The sequence below is a fragment of the Mercenaria mercenaria genome, chromosome 1 (assembly GCF_021730395.1).
Source record: "Mercenaria mercenaria strain notata chromosome 1, MADL_Memer_1, whole genome shotgun sequence".
NCBI classification, from domain to species: Eukaryota; Metazoa; Mollusca; class Bivalvia; order Venerida; family Veneridae; genus Mercenaria; species Mercenaria mercenaria.
In genome coordinates this window covers 13350294-13362586 of record NC_069361.1, presented here as the reverse complement: position 1 = coordinate 13362586, position 12293 = coordinate 13350294, and the positions used below count along the sequence as shown (strand labels likewise).

At 36.3% G+C, this 12293-nt stretch overlaps 1 protein-coding gene across 2 annotated transcripts in view; it reads left to right on the top strand.

Moving 5' to 3' along the window:
* The window catches only part of LOC128556121 (xanthine dehydrogenase/oxidase-like), a 102784-nt gene that overhangs the window by 11427 nt on the left and 79064 nt on the right, over positions 1-12293 (top strand). For both annotated transcript variants that reach the window (XM_053540052.1, XM_053540046.1), the window contains exons 2-3: positions 2302-2359; positions 9804-9900. In XM_053540052.1, coding sequence (XP_053396027.1) covers positions 2302-2359; positions 9804-9900 — 155 coding nt within the window. The remainder of the gene's footprint in view (positions 1-2301; positions 2360-9803; positions 9901-12293) is intronic.

The window sequence follows — 12293 nt, the reverse complement described above, 5'->3', positions numbered from 1 at the left end:
AACAATTTCTTTAAACAACATCTCCTCTAAAACTACTGACTGAATTTTGATGAAACTTTACACAAATGATCCCTTGGTAGCCCTCTTTAAAATTTATTCAAATGGTTCTGATTCATGGAACATATGGGTCTTTTTGGTTACAATAGGTTTTCAGCTATCAGACTTTAAAAATCCTTTTCTATAGAGCTTTGATATTTGGCATGTGATATAAGGGTTTGACTCTCTACCATACTTGTCCAAATTATTGCCCTAAGGTAAAAAAAAAAAATGGCCATGTCCGTACTTACAATAGGCTTTTATATAAGAAACTTTGAAAATCTTCTTCTCTGAATCAATAATAGCTAGAGTCTTGATATTTGGGTGTGATATCAGATTTGTAATGTCTACTGTAGATGTTCAAATTATTAGGTTCAAAAATGTGTGTGACATGTATATAATATAGGCTAATATAGAAGAAACCAAAGTCTGTACTTACACAAACACACTTGAAGCCAGGTTGTACACAGGTGAGCGCTTTAGGGTCAATAACCCTCTTGTTCATGAATATGTGTTGATTCAGAAATTTATTTTTGTAATTTTGTTTATATTAACCGAGATTGTATCAAATTAGTTGAAGCTTGAAACATCAGATAGGAGAAAAATGCTTAAATTAGTGATGCACATAATCTCATTATAAATGATAGACCTATCATCTTGTGTAAAAATGATATAGCTGCTCTTTATGTTTTTTTGCCTACAAGTTGTTATTGCCATAATGAAATTCAAATTTGTAATAAATGGTTATAAAGAAACCCAGTTACGGAGATCTTGCCATTTTTAGCTCAGCTTTTCGAAGAAAAAGTAGAGCAATTGCACTTGCCCTGGTGTCAGCGTTACAGATGGTTAAAGTTTTTGATCAAGTCAAATATCTCTGTTACTATCAAAGCTATAGTAGACGCAACTTGACCGCGATGGTTGACCTTAGGCTGATTATTCATATCGGTTATTTCATTATAGAAATCAAGGTTGCTTAGGGTAGCCGTGTATATTTATATGGAATTAGTTTGTATACAGTGCAGTATCAAAGTATATATACTTACATTTGATCAATTAAAGCTTCCCAATACACTAATTTATATTTACACAAAATTATATTTCCTTTTTTTCGTGCAGCTCGTGTTTTACGTACACTCCTTTTCAATAATAGGTTGTACCTCATTATGTATTATAATGCAAAGGTCAACCATCGGGGTCAAGTTGCGTCCACTATATTGACTTGAAACTTAGTATGGTAATTTACTATCAAAGTTTACACCAGGAGAAACAATCACCATAACTCTTTGAATTTTGACAGAGTTTTGCTCGTTTTTAACGTAGAATTTTTTTGGTTAAAGTTTTATATAACGTCCAGTATCTCTGTTACTTTCAAAGCTATTGACTTGGAACTTAAGTAGTTATTTACTATCAAAGGCTACATCAGAAGAAATAATCCCCAGAACTCTGATTATATATTTGATTGAGTTAAGCCCTTTATACTGGCAAGCCCTAATTCAGAGTCAAGCACTGAGAAAAGTTGAGCGAGCTGTCTTATGGACAGCTCTTGTATTTTAACTTAGGAGTTGCTGATTAGTCAAGCATGCTGTGTTATGGACAGCTTGCTTTGGATTATTTGTTGCCATAGTAATCACATTTATTGCCACAGGAACAAAATAAAAAGGACATTCTCATTGCCTATACTGCCATCTATCTATATTATACCAAGTTTCATGAAAAAAAAAATTGTGCTTTTTAAAGTGAGTCGGGATGGGGCTGGGAGAGCAGATATTTCTACTAAGCCCATTTGAAATGTGGAAAAACTAAAAATTTAAAGTTAATACAAAGAAGAACCTTGAATAGTTGTATTTGTTAAATATCTTTCTTGTTCTGTCATGTAGTGGGACCAACCACTGGTTGGAATTCCACCAAACTTCACAGGAGTTACCACTGCCATGCCTAGTTTTGTATGTTGTTGGAATGTTACTGTTCAGTTATTTTCTCTAGGGTTATAGCCCTTAATTTGTGGCATTTTACAATTTCTGCTTTGTAAGTGGTGGAAGACATACCTTTTTCATGAAGAACAATCGCTAGTATCAGGTAAACCAGACTTATGTGGATTTCAACAATTATTTTGTTTCATTTTGAAATCAAACAGATGTGGCAATTGGCAGTCACAATAAAGGCTTTAAAATATGTAAATAGTTTGTAATGTAATTGCAAAATGAACAGATAAGCAATACAGTCTCTGGTTGAAAGTTATTTTATATTACATAATATAATTTACAGGTTGTGGAGGAGAATGCAGAACCAGAGACAACCCTTTTACAGTTTCTTCGACAGAAATGTATCCTTCCTATCTGATGATTGTATTTTTATACGCCCGAAGGGACGTATTATGTTATGGTCCCGGTGTCTGTCCGTCCGTTAGCAATTTCGTGTCCGCTCTGTAACTCTTGAACCCCTTGAAAGATTTCAAAGAAACTTGACATAAATGTTCACCACACTGAGATGATGTGCAGAGCGCATGTTTTGGATGTCTCATTTTAAGGTCAAGGTCACACTTAGGGGTCAAAGGTCATATGAGTGTGTTTCGTGTCCGCTCTGTAACTCTTGAACTGCTTGAAAGATTTCAAAGAAACTTGGCACATATGTTCACCACACTGAAACGACGTGCAGAGCACTTGTTTCGGATGACTAGTTTCAAGGTCATCACACTTAGGAGTGAAAGGTCATATATGACTTTGCTGTGTCCGCTCTGTAACTCTTAAACTGCTCGAAGGATTTCAAAGAAACTTGGCACAAATGTTCACCACACTGAGGCGACATGCAGAGTGCATGTTTTGGATGACTCGCTTCAAGGTCAAGGTCACACTTAGGGGTCACAGGTAGAATGAATGACTTAAGTATAGTTATTTTTTGTGTGTCTTTGTTGGGTTTAAGATGACACTGACACAGTTTTAGGTTATACAGTGACTTTCCAACTTTGGATGTTGGAGGAAGAGTGCTTGCTTTGTGTGCATAAGATGTGGGTTATCTCCCTGGTTTTGGTGCAATTTCTGAAGTTACCAAACCATAGGTGAAGGAAGAAGAAATTTATGCTTTAGACTTTTCAGCTCAAAATTGTTGTTTAATATTTTTGTTAAAATGATAGCAGTAACACATAAACATTTTCCCTCAGTGTTTTGATAATCAGTGTCTTTTTCTGTTATAATACTGTGTGAGTGAATAGTATTTATATTTAAGCAAACTGGTTCCAATAGTTTAAATATTATAAAATTCCATGTGTTTTTACCAGTCTAATATCCATTTTATGTATTTGATTGCATGTGTGTTAGAATAATTTACTATTCATTATACTGTATCTACTTGTGCCTTTGTACATGTAATGTCGAATGTTTTATCACCTGTGTAATAAGGTCAGCATGGAAGATTAGGAAGTCTTTACTTACTTACTTACATAAATCTACTACAGTGTGCATACTTTTATGTAGAAAACATTACTGACATACCGGTAATGAAACTTCAGGTCTTATAATATACTTCCGTTCTGAAATTTGTGCTAAGCATTTATATTTTTATTTAGATGCCTGTAGAAATTGATATTTTCTTTTCTGTATGCAGATTTTGGTTAGTTGACTGACAGTGTGTTTAGTTTGCTTGTCTGGCTACCATCCAGACTTTTAGACTTCATTTTTTTCACTCTTACTGTGTCATTAGGTAAAGGCTATGCATAAGAAATCACTACTAGTTTCTGGTAATTTGGTAAACTCCTGGTTTGAATTATCAACCAGTAAAACCTGTTATTATATAGGATCCTGTGATAACTAAAAAAAGTTTTCAAGCTAGGTTCATAAAATTTGGTATGTGGATAGTGAGCAATTTGTAGATTACGCACTTACATGTCTTATGCTTGTGGGTCAAAGGTCTAGACCACTATTGAAGGTCAAGTAAAAATTGTTTTTGCTCCATAACTTTAATATGCATTGATGGATTATCTTTATGCTACTCACAAACATTCCTCATGATGAGACAATGTGTCAACACATCATCTATGCTTGTTGGTTAAAGGTCAAGGTCACTGTTCAAGGTCAAGTAAAATATTATTTCTGCTCCATTACTAATTGAAGAAATTTTTACTGCACAGAAATATTCCCCATGATTAGACTATGTGTCAAGCACATGACCCATGGTTGTCGGTCAAAGGTTAAAGTCACTATAGAAGGTCAAGTAAAATTGTTTTTTCACCGGTAGGGGACTTCTGTATTGCCACTGTAATACTCAGTCACTTGTTTACAAACGACATTCATTTTTAAAGGGGGACAACTTTTTCAGAATATTTTAAGTACCCCGGTATCCATTGTACAGGACAGTATGACAGAACATGTCTTGGTCAGGTAGATTGTTTGTAAAGATGTTGTTAGTTTATCAAATATTTCAGTGTTTTGATGATATACTCCTTAACCTCAAGTTGTTTGCTGTCTGTAGTAAACTTTCACAAAAATTATTCCCAATACTAGCTGTTCAGAACCTTTACCAGATTATTGTTCCAAATGAATACAAATGGAGTTGAACTTTCAAAAATATCTTTTCTGACACAAAAGTATGTTATTATATGGAGTTGAGCATTATCTAGCGTGTTATGTGCAGATCTCTCGAATTACGGGCAAATATCTCAAAAACAAGCACACAAACTTATACATCTATACTGATTGGCTGTTATTTGCCACAAAAGGTGCCATCAGAAAATATTAGACCACAGTCTTATAAAACAGTCAGAGAATACTTGTTTAAAAATACGCCCGAAGGGACATTTTTTTGTTTTTTCTTGTCTGCTCTGTAACTCTTGAACCCCTTTAGGGATTTCGAAGAAACTTGACACAAATGTTCACCAAATCGAGACGACGTATAGAGCGCATGTTCTGGATGGCTCGCTTTAAGGTCAAGGTCACACTTAGGGGTCAAAGGTCATATGACTTTGTTTCGTGTGTATATTGCTCTGCATTGCGGTGCTCTTGTTTTTATTTGGCAGATCCCTTTTGTGTTCTTATACAATAATTTTTTTTTTAATTACTTCCCTTTTATGTTACTTTGGGCTTCAACAGTCAAGTTCTTAAAATTTTGCTCCCATCATCTGATATAACCCATCGGTCCCAGTTAGGGGTCAAAGGTCATACCTTCGGGCGTATATTGCTCCACATTGTGGTGCTCTTGTTCTTAGTTAATTTTGGCTTTTTAATATTATACCAGAATTATATAGCACCTTTTTCATTATAAACACATTCAAAGGTGCTTGACATACAAAGGCAGTCACTCAGGGTGCAAATTGATCCCCTACTACTGCTGACACAGAGCAATCTGGCCAGAGAAACAGAGCAAGAGAAAGCTCCCATAGCAGACAGAGAGAAATCCATTAGATACAGACCTGTCCAGTTAACTTGTCCAGTATATAGAAGCAATCCACGCAAAGTTATCTTTCCTGGGTGGAACTAGTATTTATCTCTTAGTTAGCTTGCGGACACTCAAGAGCATCTCAGAAATGTCGAGTGCCTGGAGAGGGATTCGAACCCGTGACCTCTGGATTTGCAGTCAAGTGCATTATCACAAGTCCAATGGGACACAATGATTTAAAAATCATGACTCAATATTTTTATAATTCTGAATTTTCAGAGGTCACGTTTAGTAAAGTGTATCAAAATGTATGCATCTTCAAAGGGTTTCTTATCAAAAATATTAATTTAAAAGTGGTTTACTTTGTTGGTCATATCAGTAAATACCATTTTAAACCTGAAAAAAAAAAAGATAAAATTGAAAGATTTTTATTTATGCATGTTTACCAACCAGTGTAAACTGTAAAAAGTATGAAGACATGCTTGTTTTCCATTTCCTTATTTTCTTGATTTTTATCTAATTTTGGGTGGATTTTTGGTTTTATTTACCATCTTTGTAAAGATTTACTGTGAAATCACTTAAAGTTGTAAGCACAAAATTTCTCGGTTTAGGTCAGATTAGTTCTTTCATGCAGATATAAAATTGAAGATTTCACAGTCTGAACATTATTAGGTGACAAGGAATTTTACTTGTTCATTGCGATTTGATTTTGTGGATTTACCACCAAAATCCGAATCCACAAAAAAAGACCCAGAAAAAATTATGATTACACAGTAAGGGCCTTCTATTGAGAAGCCACCAGTTATTTGAGCTAAGATTTTGCAGTTGGCCAACTGTGTAGCTGCTTCATTTTCTTGCATACGAGACAGGAGTTTCAGGTGTTATCACTGGTGCTGGAAAGTGTCATCTTACCTCTGGGGTGACATAAGATGGCTCTTGTGCTGCAAATAATGTATAAGGAACTACATCTGCAGTAATTTTCATATTTTCTACATAAAACTGGATAAAAATCAAATAAATGGATAGTTATTCTTTGTTCCTCTTGGTACATTTTTTTTTATTCAGAAAATGTCATACAAAAAACCCCCCAAAAAACAACAATGTTTGGCTGCAGATGATAAAACAAAACCAAAACATTTACATGTATGCTATTTTCCATTGTAACATCCTGATGTATATCCTGTTTACAGAATGTGAATTTCCTACAGTTTGAATACACAATTGTAAAAAAGTGCTATATGAAAGTCATTGGGTTGATTTAATTTTTAGCTCACCTGTCACAAAGTGACAAGGTGAGCTTTTGTGATCGCGCGGTGTCCGTCGTCCGTCGTCCGTCCGTGCGTCAGTGCGTCCGTAAACTTTTGCTTATGACCACTCTAGAGGTCACATTTTTCATGGGATCTTTATGAAAGTTGGTCAGAATGTTCATCTTGATGATATCTAGGTCAAGTTTGAAACTGGGTCACGTGCCATCAAAAACTAGGTCAGTAGGTCTAAAAATAGAAAAACCTTGTGACCTCTCTAGAGGCCATATATTTCATAAGATCTTCATGAAAATTGGTCAGAATGTTCACCTTGATGATATCTAGGTCAAGTTCGAAACTGGGTCACGTGGGTTCAAAAACTAGGTCAGTAGGTCTAAAAATAGAAAAACCTTGTGACCTCTCTAGAGGCCATATTTTTCATGAGATCTTCATGAATATTAGTCAGAATGTTCACCTTGATGATATCTAGGTCAAGTTCGAAACTGGGTCACGTAGGGTCAAAAACTAGGTCATTAGGTCTAAAAATAGAAAAACCTTGTGACCTCTCTAGAGGCCATATTTCTCAATGGATCTTCATGAAAATTGGTCAGAATGTTCAACTTGATGATATCTAGGTCAAGTTCGAAACTGGGTCACGTAGGGTCAAAAACTAGGTCATTAGGTCTAAAAATAGAAAAACCTTGTGACCTCTCTAGAGGCCATATTTCTCAATGGATCTTCATGAAAATTGGTCAGAATGTTCACCTTGATGATATCTAGGTCAAGTTCGAAACTGGGTCATGTGGGGTCAAAAACTAGGTCAGTAGATCTAAAAATAGAAAAACCTTGTGACCTCTCTAGAGGCCATATTTCTCAATGGATCTTCATGAAAATTGGTCAGAATGTTCACCTTGATGATATCTAGGTTAAGTTCGAAACTGGGTCATGTGCGGTCAAAAACTAGGTCAGTAGGTTTAAAAATAGGAAAACCTTGTGACCTCTCTAGAGGCGATATTTTTCAATGGATCTTCATGAAAATTGGTCAGAGTGTTTACCTTGAAGATATCTAGGTCAAGTTTGAAACTGGGTCACGTGGGGTTAAAAACTAGGTCAGTAGATCTAAAAATAGAAAAACTTGTGACCTCTCTAGAGGCCATATTTTTCATGAGATCTTCATGATTATTGGTCAGAATGTTCACCTTGATGATATCTAAGTCAAGTTCGAAACTGGGTCACGTGGGGTTAAAAACTAGGTCAGTAGGTCTAAAAATAGAAAAAACCTTGTGACCTCTCTAGAGGCCATATTTCTCAACGGATCTTCATGAAAATTAGTGAGAATGTTCAGCTTGATGATATCTAGGTCAGGTTTGTAACTGGGTCATGTGTGGTCAAAAACTAGGTCAGTAGGTCGAAAAATAGAAAAACCTTGAGACCTCTCTAGAGGCCATATTTTTCACGAGATCTTCATGAAAATTGGTGAGAATGTTCACCTTGATGATATCTAGGTCAAGTTTAAAAGTGGGTCACGTGCCTTCAAAAACTAGGCCATTAGGTCAAATAATAGAAAAACCTTGTGACCTCTGTAGAGGCCATATTTTTCAATGGATCTTCAAGAAAATTGGTCAGAATTTTTTATCTTGATGATATCTAGGTCACATGTGCTCAAAAACTAGGTCACTATGTCAAATAATAGAAATAATGACGTCATACTCAGTTCAACACTGGGTCATGTGGGGATAGGTGAGCGATTCAGGACCATCATGGTCCTCTTGTTACTATTATTTGCCAAGCAGGGCAATATATGCCCGAAGGATTACACCATAGGATGGGAGCAAAATTTAAAGAACTTGACTGTTGTAGCCCAAAGGAGTGGAACAACAAAACGAAAACTTCAAAAAACAAATCTAAGTCCACAAAAAAAATATTCAAAGTCCACAAAAAAATCCTTATCAGGTACAGGTATGTAAAAATACACCTAAAAACTAGAGGTACCAACCATGTTGTACCACAGAAAAGTGGTCTCGGTTTTTCCCTATGGCCAATAATAAAAAGGTTTCAAAATAAGCTATTTATAGTAACATAAAAGGGAAGTAATTCAAAAAAAAAAAAATTGTAAGTGAACAAAAAAGAGACCTGCCAAATAAAAACAAGAGCACTGCAATGCAGAGCAATATACACAAAGCAAAGTCATATATGACCTTTTCCCCTTAAGTGTGACCTTGACCTTGAAGCGAGTCATCCGGAACATGCGCTCTGCACATTGACTCAGTGTGGTGAATATTTCTGCCAAGTTTCTTTGAAATTCTTCCAGCAGTTCAAAAGTTACTGAGCGGACACAAAACAAACTGATATGACTTTTGACACCCAAGTGTGACCTTGACCTTGAAGGGAGTCGTCCGGAACATGCGCTCTGCACGTTGTCTTGGTTCGGTGAACATTTGTGTCAAGTTTCTTTGAAATCCTTCAAGGGGTTCAAGAGTTACAGAGCGGACACGAAACAAACTGATATGACCTTTGACTCCTAAGTGTGACCTTGACCTTGAAGTGAGACATCCAAGAGTTACAGAGCAGACACGAAATTGCTAATGGACGGATGGACGGACAGACGGACACCAGCGTCATAACATAATACGTCCCTTTGGGCGTATAAAAAGATTCTGTCACTGGTTGTATGTACAGGTGTGAATATCTGACTCTTAGGAAGCAGTGTATGCAGATTTGGCAGAGATTCGTTCCTACCTAAAAATCAGCCTCAAGCCAGTTGAGCAGATCTACAGATTGCAGGGATGAGAGTTCGAGTCCTGGGCGAGATGAATGTTCTCTGTGACGATTTGATAAAAGACGTTGTGTCTGAATTCATTCGTTCTCCATCTCTGATTCATGTGGGGAAGTTGGCATTACTTACGGAGAACAGGTTTGTACTGGTACAGAATCCAGGAACACTAGTTTAGTTTTAACTGCCTGCCATTACATAACTGAAATACTGTTAAAAAAACAGTGTTAAACCCAAAACAAACAAAACAAAAAATCAAGCCAGTTGAATTCAGTCTGCACCAACATCCAGTGAAAGAATCTCATATAATCTATTTCATTTGAAAGACAGGGGGTCCTATGTGAGCAAAGACTGTAATTGTTTTCCTTGACACAGTATATCAGTGGGCTTAACTGGTACAAAGCTTGGTTGTGGGGAAGGAGGATGTGGGGCTTGTACTGTGATGGTATCCAGGTTTGATCACTACAGCAAAAAGATATGGTAAGTCACACTACACCGTATAGCGATAACGGACACCAAACATATTGAAAAAATGCGACACAAAGGCAATATGACCGCAAGATTGACGCACATATACAGGACGAATACCGTTCAGTTAACAGATATGACCGTACTAGTAACGGACTTGTACCGCGTAAAACGTTAGCGCAACACATGAGAAACTGACAAAACGTTCTTGTCAGTTATCGTCTGTTGAACATACGTTACATCCGTTGCAAGTCCGGTAGTAGTCCGGCCGTCAATCAAAACGCATATCAGCGCCTTGCTACCGTACATCTAACGGACAACTTTGTCCGGTGGTGTACGTTCTGAATTTTGAACATGCTCAAAACCTTCCTCTGGATGGAATGAATGTTGCCAGACAAGGAGCGCAGCCGCCGCATGAGAAACGGAAAAGAAACGCATGCTAACAGACACGAACAGATTGAAAATTTTGCTATACGTTGGACTTCCGTTAACGCTATACGGTGTAGTGTGAATGAGACTTATCCTGTAATGTTATACTCCAGTAACAGTGATAAACTGTTAGTTTTTGTAAGTATTATGATATTTGCAGATATTATTTAAGAAATAATAAATCTGTTCCTACGCACTCGTGATTTAATCATTCACATCCAAACGACTGCCCATGTTTTATTAATTGATAAAATTATTGGAACATATTTATTATTTCGATTCTAACAACGCAAATAATTCGCATTTTGCAGTACTACATTTTCAGCGTAATACGTCATTTGGGTCATATGCTGTTACAGTTTACCCCCTATGGTTAGAAAGTGTTGCATAGACAATGGAACGTATAGATATTTGTTTCTTTTTTATCAGAATTTTGAGAAGTATTCATAAATTAGTAATCTAACAGCTCGCAAACTAATTATGAACAGAATCATCAAATTAGGCGAGTTGACCCTGTGTTACGAGTGACGAGCTTAACTTTTATATGACGTCACATTGTTATGACGTCATACTTTATGTCATACATTTATAACGTCACCGCTGAATCATAATTAAGCTAATTGAATTCGCTCGTAGAGATCAGAACATGTTTTACGGACCTACACATAAGTTAGTATGACTTTATTATATTTATGTTTTTGAAATGCTGTTTTCAACCGTTTGGCCCTGAAATAATTCGTATGTAATGGAACTGAAGTAGAATCTCTTATGTTACAATCATAGGGGGGTGAAATGTAACAGCCAACCATATTTTATCTTAGATTCATGTATAGGTGATTTCGCTATATGTTTATATAGCAATTGCTGCGGATCGTGTTAGAATTGTTGTTAATTATTGAGTTGTCATGATATAGTTAATTCTCTACATTGTCCTCACTCTTGTTTGAAGTTGGAGCTTATTGGATCTTAATGCTTAGCTTTAATGGGGCATACTTTCGGACAGTTCATCGACTTTAAAAACTCATCATTTTCAAAGAACTGTTACACATCTTCATTTTGATGCATTTTCAATAATTTTTCAGTGCTTTATAAATTTTCACATAACTAGGTGGAATATATATTTTTCAGCAATTATTTTTATTATGCCCAAGGCATCTACTGATGCAGGAGGCATATAGTGATTGTCCTGTCTGTTCGTCCGTCCGTCCATACGAGGTTAACCAAATGGGATCGTTTCGTCTGGCATCAATACCCCTTACTAGAATGACTTAATACTAATGCAGTTGTAACCTGTGACTATTCCTCATCTTCAGACATCACCTGACCTCATTTTGGCCTTGACCTTGACCTCATTTTGGACTTAGGTTGCTTTATATGGGCCATCTCTTGGTTAAACAAATGGGACCATTTCATCTAGCATCAATACCCCTTACAAGAATGAATTGATACTAATGCAGATGTAACCTGTGACCATTCCTCATCTTCAGACATCACCTGACCTCAGTTTGACCTTGACCTCGTTTTGGACTTAGGTTGCTTTGTATTGACAAGGATGCCACCAGTGGCATCAAGTGTTTATTGAACGCAGCTTCTTGTTTCTTTACAAATGAAATTCATTTTTAAAGGGGGACAACTTTTTCAGAATTTGATTTTAAGTATCTGTCATTAGGGATAGTACAGTAGAACATGTGATGGTCAGGTAGATTATTGGTAAAGATGTTGTTCATTTATCAAATATTTCTGTGTTTTGATGATATACTCCTGTTTGCTGTCTGTAGTAAACTTTCACAAAAAATGTTATTCCCCAATACCAGCTGTACAGAAACTTTACTGGAATCTTGATCTAAATGAATAGCTGGATCTTTGATATGGAGTGAAGCATCATCTAAGAGACCTGTATCAAACTTGTAAAAGTTTGTTTTACAGTTATGCCCTAGGGGTGTCTTGTTTAACATAAGAAGAAATTCTCAGAAACC